Below are 27,726 nucleotides of genomic sequence, written 5' to 3'. Positions count from 1 at the left end.
GGTGTTAGCCTAATCTGGAACTGTGAAGTAGGAGCCCACTTCAGAGCCTCCAAACCATAACATACTTGCCTCTTTGAAGCCTTCCTTCTCCCATCAGAATCACTATAATTCTTCAGATTATTTTTAATATTATTTATCTATTTATTTAAGTTTACTGGCCATCCAATTCCAGTGGACTCTGGGCTGGGTGAGAAACTAGAAAAAACATAAAAACACCTAAAAACATAAAATCAGATAAACAGCCCAGACTAAAATAATCTGATAAACAACAAAAGAAAACGGGGGCCTTAGACAAATCACACCAACCAAAGGCAGGTTTTCAAAGCTTTCCTGAACCCTCGGGGAGAGGGCTAGGAGAGACAGGGAGATATTGTTACCACTTCTACGCTTCCTTCCTACCCTGGCGGCACTCGAGGCAACTTGATTTGAGATGTCACTTGGTTCACGCTCAGAGACACGGCGCTCACGCTCCGCAGCCCAGGCGAGCCCCGGCGTCTCGTGGGCTCACCCTCCGCCGCTGTACGGCGAAAAGAGCTCTCATTCTGCCCGCCCGGCTGTCCGAGTCTCGCCGGCTGAGCCCAGCGCAGGGGGAAACGACGAGCGTCAGTGGCGACAGAGGCGGCGCTGCCGCCGAGCGGTGAGGTGGCAGAGCAGCCGCCGTCGCACTCCCTCTCTCGCTCCCTCCCTCCGTCCGTGCGGCTGGCAGGCTGCTCACGCGAGCCGGAGCCAGGCTGTTACCTGGAGCCGAGGCCGCTTCTCATTCCCCCTGGCGTCCGCACAAGGGGAAGCAGCCGCCGGCGTAGGCAGACCCGCGGGGAAGCGTCTCGAAGGCGGCCCAAGAGGTGAGCCCCGTCTCCTTCCTTGCTCGAAAGAGGCAGAGGGATGCGCTGCGGTGCCAGCCGGAGTCAAGGGCACGCCCGCTGCCGCGCGTCGCCTGCGAGCGCCTCTCAGCCCGGCCTCTCTGCCCTCAGGCTCCGAGCTGCGGTGCGTCCTGGGGCGCGCGGTCAGCGCCAGCCTAAAACGCCCCAGGGAGTCTCGCGACCGCCGGTCGCTCCCTTGGCGTCTCTCCTCCCCGCTTCCGCAGCCGGATCCGAGAAGGCGGTGGGTCGCCTCTGCCTCGCCTCCCGTCTTTGTGCATGTTTTTACTAGAAAGAAACCCGGAGAGCGAGAAAGAGCTTCGGCGCTTTTAGAGTTGGGATGCCTCAGCGGTGGATGAGTATCTTTGCAGGAGAATGCGAGGATGATCAGCAGCAAAAAGCGATTTTAAAAGCTTTGGCTGATGGTCCTTGGTCCACAATGGCTGCTTCAACACATTGACCCATCATGTGATGTTGCATGATCATCACTGATCAGGGTTAGGATTAGCCTGGGTTCACACATTGGGCTAAGCAGTTTTTTGTTGTAATTTGCCATGGCATATTATGGGAACTCGCTGATTTGGGTCTGTATACTGTGTTGTATGGTTTAATTCGCCACCCCCCCACCCCCAATTTTTTAAGGCACTAAACCAGGGCAAAACAAACCATGGTTTAGTGTGATCTGTATGACTATGCATGGAAATCTTTTCCTGCCACCCCAGTGTCAGATCACATTATGCCCCATAGTATAGTGTGAGGAAGATAGAACTGGATTCACTGAAAGATTACAAGCCTTTTCCAGCCTGGGCCAGTCTAGAAGTGTTGGAACTACAACTCCCATTATTGCCAGCCAATTTGGCCCCATTTGGCTGGGCTTCTAAGTATTGTAGCCCTAATACACCTGGAATGCACCAATTTGATAGAAGGATAATAGCAAAAAAACCCAAAACCCAACAACTCCATGCTCTTTAGGGTTCACTTGTATCTAGAGTAAATTATAGGCTGTGTATAATTTAGAAGATCAATGGGTATGTTGAGACAATGAAATATTGTAGCCATTTATTATGTCCATTTAATTATGGTGTTAAATTCCTAGAGTGATTTCGACTGCTGATGGAACCTGTACCAGTTCTCCATAATGTTAGATGAGTCCCATCTATCCCTTTCATTTACAAGTATGACTTAGCTTTAAGGAGTCTAAATTGGTATAATAGGACTATCTGATTTTAATTGTTTTAATTATTTTAACTGTTTTATAGTTTTTATGATTGTAAGCTGCCCAGAGTCACTTGTTGAGATGGGTGGCTATAGAAATTAAATAAATAAATAGATGTATAACTGTGTTTTGTCTGACTCATCTGAAGAATCTTTACTGGACTGTCTCAGTTTAAGTTGGCTTCCTTTAAAAAATAATAATAATACAGTAATAATAGGGAGAGACAGATTGAAACAAGATCCTTTTTTTGCTATTTGCAAACTGCTGGATGTGATCTAAAATTATGAGCAATAAAGTCATGGCTCATAAACTGAAAGAAAACGTGTTATAGTCTCAGTAAATACAGTTGTTAAATTCCCATTACAGCATTAATTCAGCATTCTTCAGAGCCAAGCTTTTGTATTTTAAGATGCAATCTTTGCTTTTACTGCTGATGTATAATGATTGCGGTGTGAATTGAAGGTTGCAATCTTTAATAAGCGGTTTAATAACTGATTAGCTTTGTTAAAAGAAAAGGTTTTTTTCCTCAGTCTTTTTGCAGCTGAATTGGGTTATGTGTTTCAGAACATTGCTTATTTATATCTGTATCTATCTACTTAAAAAGGATTTGTGCTGTTGTGTAAGTCTTGTATATCTTAGTCAGTTTCTGGTCTGATCTAACTGGAGAGTCTCAATGACATCCTTCTGTGGGCAAATATCTGCAACCCTTTTTCTTTTCTAATACGTTGGTAGTCATGCTTCTTAATCTGTATAATAATTAATATCAAATAAATCTTTACTACAGCCATATATCAGCATAGTAGATAAGATTTTATTTGTGTTTACCTAGTCCCTCTTATCTGTGCATCGACCCAGGATCTGTGACCATCCTTGGAAGGAGTCATAGGTCAGTAGCAGAGCACACATGAGCCCACAGATATAATCCCTGCATCAATTCCTGATCTGCCAGTACAATTTCTGTCTCTTTGCTGGAGAAGGCTTTTGCCTGAGTCATTGATCAGGTATTCTAATATTTTCACACATGGAATGTTCTTGATAACAGTGTTGGGTGTAGAAAGAGAAGTCTTGCTTTTCTAAAAGTCCAAAAACAGCATTCATACTTTTGCAGCAGTAACGATGTGTAATCATTTTGTGACCGATTAATCATCTTAGTTCCTGCTTCTCTTCTGTAAATCTGCTGGATTGCAGATGATAATAAATATTTTGAGAGGAAAAAGAACTAAGTGGAAGTATATTGCATGCCATACATTGCACTATTTTTGCTTGGTGCTCATCAGTGTTGTGTTTTGAAGCAGTCAGTAAAAGGTTACTGGGATATGATATTTTGATAGTGATGCTAGAAAGCTGAAGTTGGCCAAGCCTCTACAAAACTTTCAGGCCCTGTTCTGTTCTGTTCTGTTCTCTATCCCTTATGAACCTGCCAACTGGAACCATGTGCATCATAGTGAATGAGGATGGGTGTGCCTTTTACCTTATACAAAATGGTGGGTTAAAGGGTGGGACAGGTTACCACACAAACAATACATTTGGCTTTTGTATAGAAATACAAGTCCCTGACCATGTTATCATAGACCAGGATCTCTATTTTTTTTTACAGAACAGACTTTGGATATTATTATTAAACTATTAACTCCGAAATAACTCTGAAATTGTTGCCATAATGATTTACAGTATACCCTTGATTATTTTTTCCCATTTCTATTCTATGAAATAATGAAATGTGATAGTTACTAATAGGACTGCTGCGTTAAAGCAAATGTCCAGTGTTTTTCAAACCATTGGGAACCATAGAATATTCAGTTGCTCAGCAACAGTTCTTCTGTATCCAGAGGTAGCCTTTTAAGGATACAAAGCATCTGCTTGAAAATGCATTTCTACCGAATAAAATTCACAATTCCAAGATTTCTGAGGAATTGCCTTTCATGTTTAGCTTCTGGGAAACATACAATGTTTTAGGAAATATTTGATGTGTACAAGGGCCATTCTGCCTGGCAGCCTTCAGCTGCTGCTGCTTATGCTGATACTGGTGGGAATGAATCCAGGTTAAGAAATCACTGTCAGGATTTCAAACTAAACCAACGGTGTTGGCCGGGTGCTCTGTCTGGATGGCAGTTACTTCATTCCCTGGTTGGTGAAGTTTCCTGCTTTTTTATCTTCCCACCCATGCCAGGAAACTAATCACTTCTCTTTCTATGAGCAGATCTTTGAGGAAATATGGTTTCCAGTTGCATGATCAAACAAGTCCAAAAGTCATAGAATCCTAGAATCTGAAGGGACCTTAGAGGTCCTCTATACCAATCCCCTGTTCAGTGCAGGAGTTGCTTGCTCAGATGAGCATTTCAGTGGTGGACCAGTTGGGGAAACACCATTTCATGTTCCTGCTGTTACTTGAGCTAGAAAACTGGCCGACTGTAATCAAATTCAGGGAGAAAGCACTTCATCCATTCACTCTGCCTCTTTTCCTCTTGTCACCTGGGTTAGAAGGGGAAATTGTCAGAACTGTCATCAATTTCACCCCTGGTCCCAAATATTCCAAATATAAGGGAATGATGGCAGCAAGTAAGGGCATCACTGGAAGTATCCCATGAAGTACACAAAAGGGCACTGGAGTAGGTACTACCTTACTTCATTTATGTAAACTAGGCAAAAAAGGGAAAGTTTCACCAGAGGACTGATTTAAAAAAAGCCACCCATCATTTTCCCATTCCATTGGTAGTGGGAATCCTTCCAATCACTTGAAACTGGGAGAACTGCCTGTCTATCCCCCTCACACCTCTCTGGAATATGCCAAATCAATAAGGGTTGCAGGAAAGATGTGTGGAAGGTGCCTTCAAAATGCTTCTGCATGTGACTGGTTCAGATTTCTATCTGTCCACCTAAGGGACACAGAAGAAGGGGTGGAGGCAAGGGAGAAGTTGTATTGGAGAAAGAGAAGATGATATTGTCAGCAGGATGTTCCCTACTGAAGGACTGCAATTCAATGGGAAATAAATTTTTGTGCATCTGCTATAAGAAACCATTTTACAGATTGTGGAACTCTGATGCCATACTGAGATCCATAGTGGCTTTCACAGTCTAGAGCTACAGAAATGATAGCTTGTCTTCTTTACAACAGTGTGTAATGCTTTATTGTTCATGCTGCTAAACTTATTCATTTTTTTCCAAAAATGTTGGTCAGAGTTAGCATGACCAAATGCAGATGCAGAGCTCTTGACCATTTAATATCTATCAATCAATCAATCAATCAATCAAAAGCAGACAGATAATATATTCTAATCCAATTTACACTAGTAAATTAATGCTTTACAATTTAGGAAGATCTCTAGCTGACAAAAGGCCACCAGAGAGGAGGATGCTAGCTTGGCATCTTGAGGCAAGGAGTTTCACAATTGAGGTGTGGCAAGAATGTGTATGAAGTGGGATGTGTATCAGAAGATGCAATCTTGTTCTCAGCAAAGGCAGATCAGTCAGAATTACTTCTGTGCAGCTACTAAGGGTACTACAAGTACAGAGGTTTTGGAAGGCTGGTCTTCTTCCTGTGAAATAGGAAATGAACGATGCTGAGTATGGCAGTGTCATGTTCACTGTTTCAATGTGCACTGTACATCGTAACGTTTCACATGCCATGGTGCTGACGCGCGTTTCTGTTTGGGTGGGAGCTGCTGTGAAACCTTGTATCAAGCTCTGTATCTATGTTCATTACAATGGAATGTATTTGGGTTATGTGCTCTGTTCAAGGACTTTTCCCGCAGACCATCAGAAGCCGTTAGGAGCACCTGGGATTGTGAACTTGGGAAGATTCTACGGGGAGAGGGATCTCATTTGCACCGAGGGTTTTTAGTTTGCGTTTAGCGCGCTTTTATCATTCTCAGCTTTCTTTGTGATCTTGCATACTATTCTTTAATAAATCAGATATCTTTGAATTCCTGCTCATGAGTCTGAGAGTGTTTTAGAATAGGCAATCATTACAGGCAGTCATGTCAGATTTGGCAAGCATGTTGCTGCGTACCTTTCAAATTAACTTGCTACTTGAGAAATTGTGAAACTTATTTTGGAGCATTGTGTGAAGAAGCCAGAAACATATAACCATCTTTTTAAAATATTTGTGTTTAATAAAGAAATACTATCCCAATCACAGCGTTTAGACCGGCATTTCTCCTGAAAGAGAAGACATGATGGAGGGGGATGCAATTTACTTTTTCACTGAACATATTTCCACTGCAGAAAATATGCTCCTACCTGTCTGCTTCTATTGATTTAAAAACAAAAATAAAAGAAAAGGGGGGGGAACAGGAAGGAGGGAGGTCCCATAAAAATGGTTGCTTGAAAAACAGGCCATTTGACTTCAACTTTTGAAGAAATGCTAATGAAGGATCCTGATCAGCACTACTAAAGGCAAGCAGGCCATCATTTCAATTTTAATTTCTCAACCTAGGACAAACAATTAGGAGCATCCTGAGATTGTTTCATGGAACCAAAGCTTCAGGGCGGTAAGTCAGAAAAACCAGCAAACCCCCTCTTTTTCAGTTCAGTGAAATTGCAAAGCCAGCCTGGTTTTCCCACACTCCTTGAGGCTTTCTGGAGGCTGTTTCCTAGTGACTGCATTTGCAGTGGAAGTTGATGGCTGACCCATTTGAAACAAAAGCTGACTGGCAGACAACTCCTCCCCCTTCCTCTACTTGCTGGTTTCAGTGTGAGCCATTACACAGGGTGCTGGCCTATTTCTAGCACTATAAACCTGTGCGGAAAATTTTACAAGTCTGGCACTTGTTTATCTTAAAATAAAACTCGGACAAAAAGTATTCTGCTTGAGAATCAGAGCCTTAATAAGATATTTAAAATGAGCAGTAACAGCTGGACAATAAGCATGAAGCAGTGGTTGGAGAGTTTCCAGCCATCCCAGACTTGTGGCACATACCTCTTGCGTGTCCCTGGGTTTCCTGAAAGCCTGTAAATATCAGCCTTGCATTACAGGTAGGATTTAGAGAAGAAAGAAACAGATTTTGTTCTTCATTTCCCGCAGCAGCAGGAAACCCTTAACTCAGGCTGAGGTTAGCACCCATCCCTGTCCACTTCATTCCTGAAAATAACCTTAAATCAGTCCAGAGTAGTGCTTCTCAATCTTAGCCATTTTAAGATGTGTGGACTTCAACTCCCAGAATACCCCAGCCAGCAATGCTGGCTGGGGTATTCTGGGAGTTGAAGTCCACACATCTTAAAATGGCTAAGGTTGAGAAACACTGTTCTAGAGTTCTTAGAGTGACTGTTTATAAAATACAAACTCCATTTTGGGCTTATCTTGTCAAAGTGAACTGATGAAGAGTAATACACTTATATTTTAATCAAAGCTATTTAAATCTCAGCATACTGGCTATATTAAGCATATTGGCATAGTAATAACAAAAGCATTTGCTGAACAAATAGTGGCAAAAATAGCATTATACAGTCAACTTTCCTTGAGATTAATTTAAATCAAGATGCACTTCACAATGAGAAATTTCTCGCAAGTTGTAACTTCATTAGTCATAACGGAATGAGAGTTTGCTTTGTGCCCATTGCCTTGTCTGATATAACCTGTATCAAAAGCGATACAGGTATTTTATCGTGGAATTAATTATCCAGGCATGCATAATGATTCAAAACAATAATCAATAGAACTGAACTGTGCCCCCACTTTTCATAAGTTTATTCCCTTTGAAGCTAGAAAATAGTAATTACCCTCCTATGCATCAAATCAACCATGCTTAGTGTACTGTTATATGCAGAATAAGACTACTTCAGTTTATGATTGAAGAAGTAGACTTGTTCTGGATGAGGCAGTCACCACATAGATATGCTGAGACTTCAAATTCCCAGTTGGGATTTTTTTAAAAATTCCTTTACATCTTGGTTTCTGCTCTGTTTGTCATGTTTGTATTGATTTATTATTTTACATGCGTTTGAGTCGCTCTGAAAGTGATACATAATTTTGTTTTTCCCAGTTTATACATTGTATGGAATCACATCCCAAGATTTGGAATATTTGTTATCCCTCCTCTAGTTTTCAGCTTCTCTCCTTTCATCCTTACAGCATTTCATTTACCTACCAGCAAATTTAGACCAAATGACTTTCTTGCATTACAAAGTTATTGTGTAGGAGATGAAATGAGAAACTTTTTGTATTTTCAAGCTAGCATTTTAGAAACTTTAACCTAACTCTGTGTTGCAGATAGGTGGGCCGTGTATGGGGATGAAGTTCAGTGGCAGAGTATTTCCTTTTATATGCAAAAAAAATCAGAATTTATTTCTGGCAAATCTGGTATGAGACAGATAACCGGTGATACAAAAAGGGTCTGAATGAGATCCTAGAGAACTGTACTCAAGCGCAGGAAACAGTACTTGGCAAGATGGAGGAACAATCTGACCTAATATAAGTAGGGTTACCAGATCTGGTTTGCAAAAGTCTGACTGATCACTAGAGGGCAGCAGCAAGATACAGGAACCTCTAATTTTTTGTTGCCGTCTAGTGGTTATCTGGATTTTTGCAGCCAGTTCTAGTATCCCTGAAATAAAGCAGGTTTCTTGTCTTTAATATCTCTTTCCACCTTTTGTCTTTTAGGATGGATGTGGCACCTCCCAGCTACTGTTTTGTTGCATTTCCACCATCTACTAAAGATGGCCATGTAGTGGTTGGAAAAAATTCTGCACGTCCTCGTGATGAAGTTCAGGAGGTAGTTTATTTTGCTGCTGCTACTTATGATCCAGGATGTAAAGTTGAGGTAAATAAAAATACTTGAGTTTCTGGCAGTGTTTTTGAAAATTCTTGAAACACTTGCAGAGCATCTTATACTTATTTATACTGTTCCTTTTCTCCTTCCTCTCAGTCCACAGTCTGGTTATGTTTATCTGAGATTGTGTATACAGTTAACAGAGGTTAATAGATCTTCTTTGTCAGATACCAGTTTATTAATTATAACAGTGATTTTCCTATTTTCCAGAGATAGGTGGTAAATCTTCTGTTTAAATCACCATAAGTACGTGCAATACTTTGAAAGATCTAACACCATTAAAAATGGCAGTTCATTCATAGAATTGTTTGGTTCTTCAGTATTGAGATCATAGTCTTAGCTATCCAGATTTTGTTGTAAGTGTAATGATCCCTGATATTTTGGAACCATGGATGCATTTGGAATTTTTAAAAAAAGGATTGTAGGAATAAATGACCCAGCTCCTCTTATATCTCTGTAAGGCTGCTTATATAGTTCATGCTGAATTGTAATCAGATAATAAGCTACAGTACTGCGGTCTTCTCTAACCTGGTTTGCCCATGATGTTCAGACTGCAACTCCCAGAATTCAGCCATTGTGGCTGGGAATTTTGGATATTGCAATCCCAGCTCCTGTAGCACACCAGGTTGGGGAAGAATTTATTAGGGATTTCAAGCTAACCCTTTAATGTTGACTAATATGAAAATTATATTTAGTTCAATCTAAAATCTAAAATGAACATTAATATCTTAAAAGGAAGACTGAGCAGTATTAATTATTTTTAAATAAACCTTATATAAATTTCTAAATATTCACCGGAATATAATCTCATTTATGCTATTAGTAGAGAAATGCTAACTTTGGCTCAAAAAGGTTCTTGGAGCCTTTTTCTATTATGGTCAAATATGTCCAGGCTATTTCATTTTCTTCCTTTTTTTAAAAAAAGAAGAGAACTGATTGTTCTGTTTCTGCTGCGCGTTGAATCCCAGCTCTGCCAGTCTAACACCAATTGATTCAAATTGTGACTTGTGTAACAAAGGCATCAATGAGGAAATATCCTGATTGCTGATAGACAATTATCTAAGAATTTCCCAGATAATAGATATTCCATTCCTTTTAAAGTCTTACTAATTCTCAGAGAACACACACATACACACATGCACAAACACACATATATGAACAGAGTGAGTGGAAAAACTTAGAATTCAGATGTTAATTCTAGTTTAATAAAAAGATTGGCATGAAAATCAAAACGATTTCCTTTTTCCAGATTTATTGATTATGTTCCATCAAGTCATTGCCGACAATGGTAATGTATTTATTACTCTTCCATCAGTGCTACTAATGCTGAGATTTGCTCGGGTATAATACATTTAACCTGTTTTTAAAATATTAAAGATCTCCAGACCACTTTTCTCCTCCTGTCTATGAAAACATTGCCATTCTTTTAAACTGTGGATTTGAATGTTATGTTAAACCACAGTGCAATATAATGTGAGTGCTTCTTCTCTCTGTGCTCAGTTCTACTTTGAGCTGTCCGCTTGATATCTCAGATATATAGGTTGCTATTCACCTAATTACTTGGAGTGATAAATAAATCTTCTCAAAGTAGTGTTTAAATATGACAATAGATCTGTGCAGTGCTTCAGACTGTAAGACAAAAAGGTGCTCTGCAACATATGCAGGTACCCTTTGAAGTGTGGTATCTTAAGCCAAGACCTGTTTCATGTAAGGATTTGCAGATGGGCACTCCATAAGCTAAGAAGCCTCTTTGTGCTTCAGAATCTGAAGCTCTGCACATCCCTATATGATAATATTAGCTTTTTTGTGGCTAAATCTAATCTGATTCAATTGGGTCTCCTTTTTTCTATATAGTGCACATACATTGAGATAGACCAAGTACCTAAGACAAATGCTGTTGCACTGAGCAGACCTTCCTGGCTCTGGGGGGCTGAAACGGGAGCCAATGAACATGGAGTTTTCATTGCTAATGAAGCTGTGCTAGCCAGAGAACCAGCCTCTGAAACGGAAGCTCTCCTAGGAATGGATCTTGTGAGGTGAGAAGCTCATCTTTTGAGCAAGGAGCTTGTGGGACGGGTCCAGAATATGAGCAGTTTGAAAACAGAGTATCATTCGGTATGGTGTTTTTGAAGATCACACAAGACGTTGCAGAAAGGAAGAAAAGCACTTTTGGTAGTAGTATTGCATTGGTCACTCTGTGTCTCAAAAATAAAATAAAAATAAAATATAAAATAAAATAAATTCAAATGAATTGTTACACATGAAGTGTGCTTATCAGATAATATGCAAAATGTAATTCTGACTTCAGGCGTTGTGAAGTGCAAGCATATTACATGATTATGTTTCTTTTAATTCACAGGAAGATCTAGCAGCTGAATCTACACATTGCCCCTTCCCTTCCCCTAGTTTTCTGTGATTCCCATTTCACATCTTTGTAACATTTTTTGATGTACCCTTTAGAAGTGAAAGGGAAAAAAAACTGATGGGCTTTTAAAGTAGGCATGAAACTGCTTTTACCTTTGTCATCTGTTCCAAAAAGATCTCCAAGACTACAATTGGCCTTTGAGTTCTCTGTTAAGGCAGCAAATGCAAAAATAAGACTTTTTAATTTAGAAAAGAAAAAGATTATGTACAACAGTATTACAATATAATATAAAAGAACTATAATAATAATAATTTTAAAAGGAAAAGAGAAAAAAGGCCTGGGAAAATACTGTATATAAGCAAAAAGTTGACTTTAATCACTTGAAGAGCTTTCTCCCTGCCTTTTGAAAATTAAAATTAAAATAAAGTAAAATAAAGTAAAATAAAAGGTTGACATATAATACATGTCATCAGTCCATCCATGCAGATCAGGGGTTGATACTTCTTTCAAGTGTTGTATGATTACTACTTTCTCCATTCCTGAAACAAATTGATGTGGATGAGATTCCCAGTACTAGAATATAATCAAGAACATAAATATCTTTAATACATACCAGTTGATCCAACTTATTAATTGCGGCACCTTAATGATTGACAATTGTATCATTGCATAAGTTTCTGTAAATCATAGACCACCTCATCAGATAAGGCAGAGGGCAATGGTGGACCCAGTTTTGGGTGTGTCTTCCAATTCATTGAGACAAATTGTAAATTGTTCCTTTATCTAGTCTTGAGTCTTGAGTCTTGAGTGCTCCCAGGTAGAAGGGTTCACCTTTCTTCTTAGTTTGGCTCATCATTCACCTTGCAGAAGTAAAACTGGCTGTCCTAAGGACCTTTGGGGTTGGAAACAGTTAACATCTTCATGTGACAGCCATTTTGGTGCATCCTGTGGCTGGCATCTGGAAGCATCAGGGAATCTGCTTCAGTTCTTTTACTTTTAAGATACATGGCCTATATACTTGTCATAGGAAGTTATGGCTTATGTCATTAAATAGAGCACCTTCAGCTCTAGATATATTGAGATTTCAGCTCTAAAAATTCCCAGCCAGCACTGGGGGAGGGGAATGTCTACTTGAGGAAAGCTAGAAGTCACCCTAGGATGCTGTCTTAAGCAGCTGGGAGACTGTATATAAGATGCCCAATGATTCAAGATGTAGTTTTGTTATTGTGGTGCAGGAACAACACAAATAGATTTCTTTCTTTCTTAACATAGAAATATACAGTATAGTGCCTCCCAACTGGAAGTAGCTGAAATTGCACTTGGTTTGCATGTATTATAGAAACCATGCCAAGATTTGCCTTTTGAGTTGGGACTGTCATCTCAGATATTCGTTTTAATTTCTCTTAACCAAATATTTTGCTATAAATCAGCTTTTTCCTTAGGATAATAATCAAGTATTATTAATATTCATTGGTTTGTTAAACTGCAGATATAAGATGCAAAAAGGAACTATAAAAGATTCAGGTGCTGTTTTGTAAGACAGCAGAGCTGGTAGGTTTTGTTTTATTCTTCTTGAAGCCATCCTTTCCTGCTTTAGAAATTTTCTTTGGAGAGCAAAGCAGATGTTAGAATAATTCGGTCATTGTTAGTTTCCAGCTGATGCATTCCAATGGAAACCCTTAGTCTAATGCTTGAATGCTGGCAAATGAACTCTCGAAATCATGACATTCTCAGGCAGTTTGACTGGCGTTTTAATGGACCATAAAAACCCCTAAAGCTCAATATTATCCAATACCCTGTTCATCTAGAAAACAAGTTTACAAAGCTATCTTGATTTGAAGTTATCTGCCTGCTTTTTTTTAAAATAGTAAACAATTTTCTTGTACAATGTAGTGGAATTAGCTTAATGTCAAGAGAATCATTGTAGCAAGGAAAAACAAACAAAAAGGATAGAAAAGAAATGGCACTGAGCAAATGGGACTGTAAACTGGTTTGCTGCATTGCAGAATATCCACAAATTATCAAGTGAAACTCCTAAACTAATTGACTGGCTAAGACTAATCTGCTTTGTTTGCTTTTGGGTTGTCTACTGTATGAACAAAACCACTGTTGTTTATAAACCATGATTTACTGTTAAGTATGTTGTCCAAAACAAGCCAATTATAATTTATTCAGTGAATCATAATTAAGCAAACCATAGTTCAGCAGATTGTGTGCAACCAGCCATTGTCTCCATCTAAATATATATTTTATATATGCTAGTTCTTGTATCACACATGTGTAAGCCTTATAACTTTCAATTCATCTTACAAGAAGATCCACTCATATTCATTTGGTAGTGATGAGTTCCTGTAAATACCTCTTTCATATTCTTCTATCACTGTAGATTTTTATGCTTGAACCATCTTTTATGGTCATAATTGGCAACCATGAAAATGTTTTCTTCCTTCATATATTCTCAAATTTGCATTTCTTTACAAACATAAAAATGGGAAAAACAGGCATTCACATAAAGGAAAAAAATGAGCTTATATTCAGAAACTTTTGGATACTGGAATGATGTCCAAATCAAATTATGAGTGTTAAAATACAGTAATGTTTAGTCTGTATTAAATGAACATTTTTAATGAGTTTAGACTACAAGATAATATTGTCACCATGCAGTACCTAAGAATGTCTGATGTAGCAGGAGATAATTCTTGGCTTGTTTCAGCCATGCTCCTCCTCCAGATTAAAATGGTTCGTCAAAACATCTTTTAAAATCCTAGAACCAGCACCCCACTCAAATCCTAGCCTATAAGTTTAGGCACTTTTGTAAGATACATGATGATTACTTGTCTTTATTTGCACATTTATATTGAATTGATTTCTGTATTCATTGTTTGCACAGTTACTTACATCAGAAGTGCACAACCTGAGGTCTGCTTATGGACCCTGAAAGTTTTATTTCTCTCTTAGACACACACAAATGAGTTCCCTCCATTGTTATGTCCTAGATTAATGGTAATTATATGTTTGCATATTATATTATCTTATAGCCTAAATTTATTGCAACCCCATGCTGCTAATCAGTCTGTTCTCTACACTTTTTTCTTGAAGTCGGTAAGTCTTATTTCTGCCTCCTCCTCCTGCTGAAGTAGAGTTTTGTTCAGTAAGTTATTTTACTTCCAGAATCCAAGTGTTTTAATGGACCATAAAAACCCCTAAAGCTCAATATTATCCAATACCCTGTTCATCTAGAAAACAAGTTTACAAAGCTATCTTGATTTGAAGTTATCTGCCTGCTTTTTTTTAAAATAGTAAACAATTTTAGGAGTTTACTGTCTTCCTCCAACTGCCAGTTCTCCTCTGCAAAATGTCCCTTCTCCTCCATCTCTTTTTCATACAACTGATCTTCCCTTAGATCAGGGCTCCAGGAAATAGCTAAAGTAGATTTCCCCACGTTAATGCCCTCCAGGTGTGTTGAGCTACATGCTGGCTTTGTATTCTAGTAGCTGTAATAGGAGCATAGCTGAACAGCCTCAGAGTGGGGAGTATGGCACTTGAGGAATATTTGCAAAAAAGAATTGGCAGGTAAGGAGATGGTTATAAGCGCATTAACCTTTTTATTCCACCATCCATATTTGCTAAGCCTGTCTCTTTTCAAGATTTATCCTGGCCATAATGAGGCTAATCATAACATTGTTGTCATGCCAGTTGTGTTTGTGATGTTATACAGAAACCATGTGCAAAGGATAGCAGCAGATCACGGTTTGCTTTAGACCAATGTTTTTCAGACTTGGCAACTAGCATGCTGGCTGGGAAATTCTGGGAGCTGAAGTCCACACTAAGTTGACAAGTTTGAAAAACACTGCTTTAGACTATTTAATCGCTCGACATATAGCCACATTATTTTCTTCTTTTCTATATTTAAATGAGAGATGGCTTTCAAGTGCTTCTGTAATTAGATAGATTTTTTTTGGTTTTGATTCCATTCCCAGACTTGGGCTTGAAAGAGGTTCAACTGCTAAAGAAGCTTTGGATGTCATTGTCTCACTGCTGGAAGAATATGGTCAAGGTGGAAATTACTATGAAGATGGAAGCATGTGCCACACCTTCCTGTCTGCTTATCTGATAGTGGACAGAAAAGAAGCTTGGGTGTTGGATACCATTGGGAAATATTGGGCAGCAGAGAAGATTACAGGTCTGTTTAATTTTAATTTTTATCCCCATCTATTACTTATAAGAAAAGATTGCAAAATGTTCATTTCCAATGTGGCAATGTATAAATTCAGATTTTATTTATCATACTGTACTTCTGTACCACCACACAACTGACGTTCTCTGGAGAGCCTACAAAACAGAGGTTAAAAACCATCAAATCTAAAAGTCAAAAAAGTCAAGTCGACATGAGTTCCAGAAGAGCCTTAGAGTAAAATGAACAGTGCAAGCATCTTCAAATAATGTTTGTAAAAATTAATCATTTAAAACCCTGAAAGAGTAAAAACGGTCTTTCCCTGGCACTGAAAAGACCACAGTATTAGGCCTATGAGTAAAACTCCCTAGGACAAGGTGACTTGGACCACGGAAGTGATCGTATTTGCTTTGCTGAAGAAAAGTCTATAAAGCAATTTGGGTGGCACTTGACCATGTCAGGCCTGTGCTATGGGAGAAGGATCTGCTTAGCCTTTTCCACAGTGCTACTAGGCCAAAGTACTACCAGGCTGGTGGTTCTGGAGTGCCCACAGCCTTATCTGAAGCTCAAGATTTTCAGCCCATGAGAACATACTCCAGGGTGGTGGCTTTGATGCTCACACTGTAAGTGTTTCTGTGGCACTTGCTGAAGCAGGAGAACCTGGAGCTCCCTCTGTTTCTACTGCAGGATTGCAGTATGCACCAAAGAGAACCAGTCTGGGTGCATCCAGGCACTCCCTAAGGGGGCTTCAGGCAGACTGCTTCAGCACCTGCCTGCAGTAGACAATCCTGTGTCAATTGGCAAAGCTGGCCAGTCTGGAAAACCTTTGAAGCACAGGTGTAGAGGAGGTGGGTGTGTAAGAGACTGGTGAGAAGAGAGGGTTTGCTCCATACTCACTGACCAAAGTTCTTGGCTAGCGTTCTAGGAATGTAGGGTCAGCGCTGTTAACTTCCTTGCTGCCTGTCCACCTCCTTTGACATCCAGCAGCCAAAGCTTCTGTACTAAAAAGTTAATGGATAGTATCCAGATTCTGCCACACTTCGAACAGAACACTGACATCACCAGGAGTTAAGTTAGTAGTGACTAATTTAAGTTACATTGATTTTAATGAGCTGTTCAGAAGTTCATAGATCCAGGTATAAACATGCTTGGAAGAGACTCATCACCCACCCATCCTCTGTCATCCTCTGGCCAATGCTTCTGGCTAGCTGATGCTCAAGGAAGAAAAGTAGACAGCATGGCCTGCTCACCTCTCTGGGAGTGCAAATGGGGGCTTCAGTCTGATCACTCCTGGTGCACACTGTGGAATTTCTTCCACCCTTCAAGTGTCCTGGAGCCACCTGGCCTGGGATGTCCTTTAACCAGAAGAAAAAGGGTCTTTCTATACTTTTCCTGAGGTACTTGCTGAACAAGGCACCTCTCAGCCTTGTTTGTGGTATGAGCTCTGTGGGAAAAGGCTGGGAGGGGTTCTGCAGCAGGCTGAAATGAATTTTGCTTCATTTCAGTCTTAGAAGTGAGGGGGCCTCTGCTGCTTCACAGAGTAGCTGTGAGGGAACACTTCGGGCAGCAAATTGTGAAAGCAAAACACTCCTTCTAAGCTTTCTACTCCTCTGGTTGGCACCAGGATAGTCTGGGCAGGATGCTCTGCTAACAGGGCTCCCCCATTGGTAGCAACTCAATTCAGTGGCAGCACGCAAAGAAAAATTTGAGGTGATTTTAGATTCAGAATAGATACAGAGGGAGGAGATCTGGGTAGTGGAAGTATTTTCATTTTATCATTATCATTGGTTCTTTGTTGTTATTTTTTTCTGGATTATATAACCTCAAGTAATTTCAGTTCTGGAGGCAGTTTCTGGCAGGTACTGACACGCTGCCTTTGTTTAAGTTTTCAGGGGATTAAAAATATTTTCTGCAGAAAGAGATTTGGGTCTTTCTGTGCAACATCTTCTTTCTTCTTATCAAGTTTCCAGGCCCAGGAATTACAGTTCATATGTAGAAAAGCTTGTCCATGTGCAGAAATGGATTAGCAACCACAATAGTGCTTATGCACCCATGCCTTGAATTTACCATTTGTTGATTTGTTGACATTTTTACAACAGTTTATCTTTGTCCTTGACATTCATCAAACCTTAAAACAGTGCCCAACCAAGTTCAATCTTGCATAAGGCAAATTTATTCTGCCTTTTAAATCTCCGTGGAAAGCCATGTTAAGTTTTAAGAACAACAGTGCAAGAGACTCTGAGTTAAAGCCAGTTTTAGACATCTTGGAGGGAACTCATGTTAAGTGAACTTCAGTTGGTCACTGCTAACTAAAATTCTATTGATTTCAGTAGTCTTCTCAAACATGACAGATCTCCATACAATCCATTAACTTTTCACCTAGCCCCAGACTTCTGTGTTTATACTCAGATGATGCTCCAGCAGGTACTGCTTATTTGCTTCATTTCATGGATACCACTTCTCTGCACATAGAAAGGAATATTTGTGTGGATTGGGACTTTTCCATTGAAAAGAACACAGGTGTAATAAACTGTTCAAATGCAAGGTTGACCTGCAACTCATGGGATCATTGATGGTTAGAATTTTAAATTTCCAGTTCAAAGGTTCATCAGAAGAAGATAATGGGCATGTCAGAGAGCTGCAGCCGGTTAGAATAGAGAATTCTAAGTTTCAAGGACAAATAAGCTATATTTGTACAACATACCCCAAAGCAGGGTTTAGGCTAAGTATGTATTAAGAGATTTAACCAGCGGGGTCTGGAGAGCAGGAAGGATTGTAAAAACGCAGAAAAAGCTAAGATGGCAGCCACAACCATGTGATCAAAGCCCTGCCCCTTTTCAATTTAGGACATAGTGCATGTTAAAAATGGAGTGGTAGGCGGCAGTATTGCAACCAAAAACTCTCCCCACGACCTGAGTTTGATCCCAGTGGAAGCAGGATTCTTGGGCTGCCGGCTCAGGTCGACTCAGCCTTCCATCCTTCCCAGGTCGGTAAAATGAGCACCCAGCTTGCTGGGGAAGGTGGCGACCGGGGAAGGCAATGGCAAACCACCCCACTACAGTCTGCCAAGAAAACGTCACGAAAGCAGCATCCCCCCAAAGGGTCAGCCATGACTCGGTGCTTGCACAGGGGACCTTTCACCGTTTCATGTCTGAATACTTGTAAATCAGTCTCGCCACTCTGGGCATTGGATTTTTTTGCTACCTTGCTTAAATGTGACAGATGCTTGAATGAATGGGGGCTTTGCATTATAGAAGCAGTGAAGGTGAGTAAGAATTAATTCATCACTGCTTTGCACAGTTGGGTGGAGCAACTCTTCTATTAATCTGTTACATCATCAGCATGCTTAGCTGATCAGACTTTATAGAATGCAAAATGGATCGTCTCACTTTAATTTTTTTGATGTCATACTTTATTTGGATGTTTTGATTTTTGTTTCCTTAGATGGAGTAAAATGCATTTGCAACTGCTTATCCTTAACTACAAAAATTGATGCAGAGCACCCTGAGCTTAGAGGTTATGCAGAAAGTAAAGGATGGTGGAACACAGATAAGGAGTTTAATTTTGCTGAAGTATTTTCCCAAGTTGATGATTGTTCAAATTGTTGCTTGGGGATGGAGACCTTAAAAAAGCAAGAAGGTAAGTCTCTTGCTCTTTTTCTTTAAACTTCCCTTTGTTGCCCAAAGTATAAAGACTGATTCAGATTGTATAGCTCAGGGCAGGACAACTTGAACATTTATTGTTACTAGTGGCAAGATTATTATATAAGTGAGGATATTTTAGATAGAATAAATTAGATATGTAGTCAAATGAGCACCCAGCTTGCTGGGGAAGGTGGCGACCGGGGAAGGCAATGGCAAACCACCCCACTATAGTCTGCCAAGAAAACGTCACGAAAGCAGCATCCCCCCAAAGGGTCAGCCATGACTCGGTGCTTGCACAGGGGACCTTTCACCGTTTCATGTCTGAATACTGCGGGTTAAACCGCTGAGCTGCCGATCGGAAGGTCGGCGGTTCGAAACCGCGCGGCGGGGTGAGCTCCCGTTGCTCGTCCCAGCTCCTGCACACCAAGCAGTTCGAAAACATGCAAATGTGAGTAGATTAATTGGTACCGCTTCGGCGGGAAGGTAACGGTGTTCCGTGAGTCATGCCAGCCACATGACCACGGACGGGTCCTTAGGGACAACGCCGGCTCCAAGGCTTAGAAACGGAGATAAGCACCGCCCCCTAGAGTCGGACACGACTGGACTTTACGTCAAGGGAAACCTTTACCTTTACCTTATGCATGAAAGGACACAAGAGAAACTTTGGGCAGAAAATTCAAGATCCTTTCCAGCTAAAGATTTTATGCAAGGAACTCGCCCGTCTACTGCCATTGTATAGCAGAAGTTTTAATAATTCCTCAGAAGATTTAGAAATAATCTTTATTGTGTTGACCAGTTGATTAGATGCAAAATTCCATAATTGTTGAACTGAATTGCTAGAAGTATACTTGAAGGCAATTATTTTAGATTTGTTAGACTCAACAATCTCTGCAATGCTAAGGAAACACATTACATTGTTCTGCAGTCAGTGATGTATGGATCCTGAAAGATACCCAATGCACTGAGATGGTAATCATGCTCAACTGGTGGTGAATGTCGCAAATACATCCTGCACAGAAGGATGAATTCCATTGCTCAAAAAGGAGGGATTGGTAAAGCCACTTCTGAAAAAATCCTTTTCATATTCCATTGACCCATCTGAGATCTGGTTTGCATACATTTTGTTGACTTTTGCTCTAATTTTTATTCTATAATAAGAATTCTTTTCTATGTTTCCCTCAGTATTAGGCTGCAATTTTCAAGGTGACATTTGAGAAAATGAGTTATATAAGAGAAGAACTTTCAGTTAGATCAAGTGCACAAACATTTGCAAGTTAAGGGTCTTATTTGGGCCTTATGAACTATATTAGGGCCACATGAGGCAGAAAAAGGTTATGTCTTATTGAAGGTTGGTGGCGGCTAGAGATTGTGCAAAACGTTGAAGGGGCCAAGTTAGGCACTCATGCATAAGGAACCAGAACAATCCTTTAGCTACATACTATAATTCCTTACAAGCCTGTGCAAAAAAAGAGGTATCTCTTTGACGTCCTGCCTCTTTGCATGCATGTGTTGCTGCACCTGCCATTTTGCCTTTTTTTTTTTTATGCCCCCTGTGGATCCTGCTGAAGATAGATAAATTTTATTTAAAAAATTTAAAAAGGAAGATAAAAACTAATACAAACTAATATAAAGTAAGAAAAAGAAATCAAAGAGAAAGCTAAAAGTGCAAGAAAAGAAAAATAGAAAAGAAAGAAAAAAGATACAAAGAAGTGGCTTCCAATCTTCTTTATAGCACTTATAAGTACAGTTATAAATTTACCTGGATAGTGGGGCTCTAATACTGCTTTGGCATGAATAAAAATCTACACCGATTCTCAACTTGGTACATCCCAGATGCATTGGCAGAGAAGGGAGTTGTAATCCAGTAGATTTTTCCTCTTGAAATGATCATGCCCTTCTAATTTCCCACTTCCATTTTTTTCTTCCAGGCAACATCACTGTGGAAACAATGATTGACCTATTGCGTGACAAGGCTGATGGCATATCCGTGGATTCAGACTCTTTTCTTACTACAGCAAGCATGGTGTCCGTCTTACCTCCGAATCCGACTTCCCCATGCATTCATTTTTTCACTGGCACACCAGACCCATCCAAGTATGTTAGACATGCCCCGCATTCTGTCATTAGTTTCAGGAATGAATTACTAATTTTACATCTTGCATGGGTAGAATCTACATTATTCTCTGAGTGAAGGTTATATAAGGAAATATTCAGAGTTTTTTTTTTAAATAATTGAACTTATTTTTGCAACTGCTGCTTTAAATCTAGATGAGTAAAGGAAACTTTGTAAGGGGGAAAAAAGAGAAGTTAGCCCAGTGTTTCTCAACCTTGGCAACTTCAAGATGAGTGGACTTAATCCTTTCATCATCTGCGTTTTGGCATTGTCGAACTCCTGAATTTGATAGGAAAACAAGGAAAACAACATTTCTGAGTAGAAGCAATCCTTCTAATGTAGAGAAACCGTAAACAAAAGGGGTCCAAAGGAAAATAAAAATAAAAATAAAAATCTTTTATTATGATCATTGGTCAGAAAGGGAGGGCTCCAAAGGAAAAGAGAATGGGGGAATAAGCAGAATTAAGTTGCGCTTTCCATTTCCCAAAGAAAGCTGTATGCTACAGGCAAATAGGTGAATGTTAGCATAAAGATATAATGCAGCAAGGAATAATACTGTAGCTCCAGCATTGTGATTTGTCCATTACACTGCAAGCTTTTTGTAATTAAGGCATCAAAAAACTTACTTTCATATATAAAATTTGCTTTCAAAAGCAATAGAAATTCAAATAAAAAGTTTTGTGAATTCCTGATATTAGTTCTTGCCTAGTCACAAGGTGTTCCAAGATAAAAAGAATCAGAAACAGCAGAAGATTTCCTAAAAGGAGCAGAGTGTCTACGAGCAGCTCCACACAGAAAGTTGCAATATTAAAATCCTGTATACTTGATTTGAGCAGAATGGTGTGAAAAAACAGCATAATTAAAGGCTTGATCAGGGACAGTCAAAAGAAGTCCTAAAATGATTTCTTTAGAAGTAATTATTATAATTCTTAGCAAAAGTACAGACAGCTTTTTGAAAATGTTGCATGTATTTCCCCATTCTTTTACGCAATTCATATGTTCAGATGTATTTGGAGTGGGTTGTTTTTGTATGTAGGAACACAAACTACTAGGTGACAATGTAATCTGTACCTGTATTTAGTTGGTAATCCATGTAACCATTCTTAGGTCCATATTTAAACCTTTCATCTTTGTGGATGGTGTGAAAGTAGTACCTAAAGTTCTATCGCCCATTTTTGGTAGTGAAGATCCTGTGAAAAAAATTCCTCGGTTCCAGGAGAAACCTGATCGCAGACATGAATTGTACAAGGCGCAACAGCTGGCCCGATACATCTTAGACAGTGATGAGGTAAGGCTTCCAACTGGACTTTAGAATATTAATTATTATTATTAAACTGATCAACAGAACAGTTCAGTGCTCTAGGTTTGTTGGTGCTGTAGTTAAAATAAACATTCCATTAAAAGCAGTTCTCTTATATTTGTAGAAAATATATTAAGGTCTCACTACCTTTATTGCTGACTGCTTCATTGAATATTTATAGGATAGTTTAAATCTATTATTAAACATGCTGTGTGTTTTTGCAACCAGAAGGAGGCATGCAGTGAGATGGGAGAAAAGTGACTTTCAATGCATAGTTAAAAGCTGAATGTTATATACTACAATTACTGTATTCTTGTATTTATAGGTGAAATACTTACAATATTATCTTCAACTGCTTTTTTTCCAGCGTGCATGTGCAATGTAGTACTACAGGTAGTCCTCACTTAATGTCCACTCATTCAGCAACTGTTCAAAATCACAATGGTGCTTAAAAAGGGTACTTATGACAGGTCCTCATAGTTGCGGCTGTCACAGCATCTCCACGGTCACGTGATCAGGATTTGGGCACTTGGCAGCTGACTCACAATTATGATGTTGCAGCATCCTGCAGTCACACGATTGCCATTTGCTGCCTTCACTGCCATTTCCTGACAAGCAAAGCCAATGGGGAAGCTGACAGAAGGTTGCAAATGGCGATCCTGTGACTGTGGGATGCTGAGACCACATGGGATTGGCCTAACGGTGGCAACTGGGACTGCTGTAACTGCTGTCCTAAGTCAGCATGGCCATGTGGCGTTGTGCCCTATAACCACGTCACTTAGCGGTGGAGATCCTGGTCTCAATTACCATTGGTAAGTGAGGACCACCTGTATTTATATCTGGAATACTTACAATATCTTCAACTGCTTTTTTTGCAGTGTGCATGTGCAATATAGCACTCTTGTCAATAAAAATTAATGTTACATTTTGTTCTTCCTAAAGTGCCACCAAATTTTTCCTTTTATAATTTTGAATATTGTCAATAAAAAGCAATATATCCTAATGGTAAAAGGAATTTGGCAGTTTTTCAATTTGGGCCACACTTTCGTCCATACCACTCTCCCCAAAGGGGCTGGAAATGTTGGCTCCGCCCACTCCAATAGTGTGTTAGTGGGTGTGGGTTTCCCACCACTGGCTCACAGAATCTTTTTAAATGTTACAAAGAATTGATAAGCCGAAATCCTCAGATGGAGAGAAACTCCGCTTGGCAAACTTGCAGGCCTAGTGAAAGACTAGATGCATGCTTTTTTCCTACCCTAGCTGTAGCTGGAAGAATTTAGGGAAATAGCTGGAAACAATAGAGCTTTCTAGGGCAACTCCCATTTTTCTTAATCCCTTTGATGGGAAACAGTCACCTGAAGAGCTTGTGATGGGTGAGTGTGTTCTAAATTATAATTGGTCTATTTCAGTGTTTCTCAACCATGGCAACTTTAAGACGTGTGGACTTCAACTCCCAGAATTCCCCAGCCAGCCATTCTGGGAGTTGATGTCCACACGTCTTCAAGTTGCTAAGGCTGAGAAACACTGATCTATTTCTTGCTTTATGGCTATACCCCAACCTTCTCCAATCTGGCATCTTCCAGATATGCTTGGTCAGCAACTTCCAGAATTTCTGACAAGGAATTCTAGGAATTGCAGTTCTTGCACACTTGCCAGTAATTCTGAACATTGCAGAACCTGGAGGGGACCAAGGTAGGAAAGTCTGGACTATAATTTGTTAAGTTTTATTACACATATGGTTAATGCACAGCAGTAAAATCCTTTTTAGTTTCCTGAGAATTTTCACAGGGATGCATTTGCATGATACTGTAAGATCACAGTTGAAATCCTTTCAATCAGTATTTCCTATTGGCCCTTGCATTCCTTAGGAAAATGCCCAGACTTTAAGAAGAACTATGTTAAACCTTGAAAAACAAGGCTTGGAAGCAATGGAAAACATACTCTCTAGCTCTGAGATTCTTGATTCTTCAGAAATAGAAGATCTTTTCTATGACTGCGTAGATACAGAAATTAAATTCTTCAAATGAAGTGAGTCCTTTTCATGTTTTTTCCCCACATTCATATTCCCATTTCAGCAAATGTTCTTACAAAAGTAAACAAAAGTCAGCTTAGACATTCTCATTTTTCTGTATCTCATGAGTCTGCAGTTACTTCAAAGCAATGCTCTACTTTTGGCACATGTGAGAATGAGAAGCCAATCTTCTGCACATTGTGGTTATTTTGCTGTATGTATATATGTCTCCTGCATTTTTAGATTGGCATTTGTAATTTGTAAACAAAGGCTTTTTTTTTTCATTTCAGTGCCCATAGACACTGTTAGCCTTTGCACAAGAAGAACTTAGAAGTCTTCATGCCTTGAAAGATAATTTCACCATATTGCCGAATTTGGGAGGAAATACTCATCTTTCTAGAGAAACTTTCCTCAGTAGCTGTATCCGGTTAACATCCTTTTTCATCATGTGTTGTCCTGTGTGTATTGTTAAAAGAGAATCGGTTCAGTTAGTATATGCATGCCGGCCAATGTAATGCTGGAATGTTTTGTTTTATTTGGGTGACAAAAGTTTAAAGATGAATAATTTTAGAAAAAACCATATAGGTCTCAATGTTGTTTTCAAATCAAACAGAATCTTCTGAGAACTTCCCTTCAAAATATTGATCCACTTTCAAAGGAAAGACGGATTACTTTATGACTTCTAAATGATATTTTTGAATAGAAAATGTGGAAATGTTAAAAAACAAAATTCCATTATAAGGGGTATAACTTCTCACTAATGCTAGTTTGAATAGGAATAAAATCAACCTACACACACCTTAGGGAAACAGCCCACCTAGTTTTATAGTCCTCATTATCTCCTATTTCTTTCCGCTGCATCTCAACCATTTCTCCCAAAGTTTGGTTTTGAATGCTGCCATTATTATTGGAAATTGGTCAGAATGGTTTAAAAGAGGAAGTATGTGAGGATATCATCTATCAGCTTTGATTTAGGCAGCCAATATATGTTACTGCTTTTCCAAATAGCAGTGGTCTTTTAAAGCTACTTAAACAGTATATTGCTTCTCGGCCTTTTGGCTAAGATCATGTGTGTGTGTAGAACAAGATCTAATCCAGTAAACAATTACTACCATTGTTATATTATTATGTATACCAATATAACCTCAGATGACCAAGGTTAAGTTTGCACACTTTGATTGACAGGGTTCAGAGAGTGAATGTGATCAACCTATTTCCTTTACAAGAAAACTAGACTGAGTCGCTGATAGAGGCATTTGCAGCAAACCAAGATTGGGTCAAATATATGTGTGGTAATGTCGTAACATAAATACCCTCATGTGCTTGCATTTCATTGTCTGACACAGGTATGTAACTTACAGTTTTTGCATTATGATGGATGTTTTGTCCCCTGCATCCCCAAATGCCCATGTTCACTGATACTATGAAATTAGAATTGGTTTCTTAAAGTGATTGAAGGTGAAAGTGTTATTTTCCTCCAAGATTTTGTATCATGAATCCATTCTCCTTACGTGATTTGCGTGTTGTCCATGAATCCAGGTAACATTGGACATTATTAAATACTCACCAAGTTCATCTTGCCATCAGCAAGTCATTCTTCCTGCTGTTAACTTCTTAATGAAAAGATGGATGTATGGAAGAGAGGGATCGTGCAGGTGAAGCAATCAGGCAGGGAAAGGTGATCAGATTCTAATCTCAAAACTATGGTGCTAATCCTGTAATTCAAAACATCAGGATTCTGATGTTACAAACATTTCCAGCTATCAAGTGACCTACTGTGATTACAAATGCTAACATAAAACTGATGTCATAAACAGATGTCAGGAATGACACACAGATTGGTGAGCTAAATAATAGTTTTAAAAATCACGCAGGAAGCTAAGGAAAGTATTTATCCCACTTGTACAAGGAATTAATTTTCAAGGGGCAGACCTTTTTCTAGTTGGTCCAATACATCACGTCATTATGGAGCACATACAGACCTTCCTTATTCAAGCAACTTATCTTATATGGACAGTTTGTAAAGCAAACAGTTACTATTTTAGAGTTTAAATGTCCAATTTCAAAGAATAATGGCATCGAAAGGCAACTGAAATTGCCTTTGAGATTTTGAGAAAAAGGAAAAAAGTCATCCATAACGTAAATGCGCTGGTTTGTGGACCTTTTCCTGCAAAAAACTGAATGTTCCAGGTATGCTACAAAATCTTACCGTGCTCTCTCCCTGAGGATGTGTTGGAATGTGTAATATCTGATTGAAGCAGAATTTGTAAATTTTAGGTATTTTTTGTAGGAAGTTGCAAAGAGGAGTTTGAAGTCATTTGGATGTACATGTATTAGACAATTATGATTGACCAAATTAATAAATTGTTTCTGCACAGAAAGAATTCCTGAGCAATGAATACTTTAATATTATGTCCTGAAATACATTGGAGCTGTTTTCTTCTATTTTCCAGTAAGGAATAAAATTGTGAGGAAAAATTATGTGAAAGTTACTGAGTCACATTATATTATGTCATAAGCGTATTAAATGGGAAAGCATGCTCTTTTTTCTCTCTTACTCCCCCACTCATCTTAAAGTTAATTCAAGAAGCAGTCTGAATTTGAAAAAACATTTCAATAATTCTCATATTTACAGGTCTCAGTGCAGAAGAAGGATGGTTACTCCACATGTCATTTGTAATTGTGCCCTCATTAACTAGACACTATATCTCCATGTCTTGTTTTTAAATATAAGATTGGAGCAAATGATGTCTTTTCATTTGCCTGGATGCAGACAAATTCTCGTGTTAAATTTCTTCCCCTCCTTTGTTCCAGAAATAAGTTCTAGAGCTCAAAAATCTTGCTACTTACTGCAAAAGCAGAAGTCAACAGCTCTCGCCCAATAGGGGGAGTTGCTTAGCTCCAACACCTTGTGTAGATAGTTTTGTGTTGCTATCACATTAAGCATCCCAAGAGCTACTGCTGAAAACGTATGTACAGTACAAAGCTAGCTGAAGCAGCTACTGCAGTCCGATGGCTCTACCTGCAAGGGCAAGGTAGAAGTGCAAATACAGTCTGGGTTTCCCATTCTTTCTTAAACAAGGCAACTTCTGTTCTGAGCAGCAGTTACTCTCAAACCGATCTGGATGCTGTGTATTACACTGCAACGTCAAATTGAATCAAATTACCCATTCAGTCATATCCGACCCTTGGCAATTCCATAAGCCAACTCTCTCCATGATTTCTGATCTTGTACAGCTTCTTTCAGTTGCTTTATATTTTGGGCTGTGTCTGCTCTGA

General features: G+C 39.3%; 1 protein-coding gene across 1 annotated transcript; it reads left to right on the top strand.

Annotated features, from left to right (window-relative positions):
• The first annotated feature begins 696 nt into the window (after positions 1 to 696).
• Positions 697 to 26,831, top strand: SCRN1 (secernin 1). Its single transcript, XM_063303831.1, has 9 exons — positions 697 to 842; positions 8,672 to 8,831; positions 10,695 to 10,876; positions 15,186 to 15,388; positions 18,824 to 19,018; positions 20,952 to 21,117; positions 22,244 to 22,424; positions 24,305 to 24,464; positions 24,738 to 26,831. Exons 2-8 carry the CDS (start codon positions 8,673 to 8,675, stop codon positions 24,461 to 24,463), a joined length of 1,245 nt encoding a protein of 414 aa, XP_063159901.1. The 5' UTR covers positions 697 to 842; position 8,672; the 3' UTR covers position 24,464; positions 24,738 to 26,831.
• The last annotated feature ends 895 nt before the right edge of the window (positions 26,832 to 27,726 follow it).

The sequence above is a fragment of the Candoia aspera genome, chromosome 4 (genome assembly GCF_035149785.1).
Source record: "Candoia aspera isolate rCanAsp1 chromosome 4, rCanAsp1.hap2, whole genome shotgun sequence".
Taxonomy (NCBI): Eukaryota; Metazoa; Chordata; class Lepidosauria; order Squamata; family Boidae; genus Candoia; species Candoia aspera.
The sequence above is the reverse complement of the archived record's forward strand: the minus strand, read 5'-3'. Positions and strand labels throughout refer to the sequence as shown.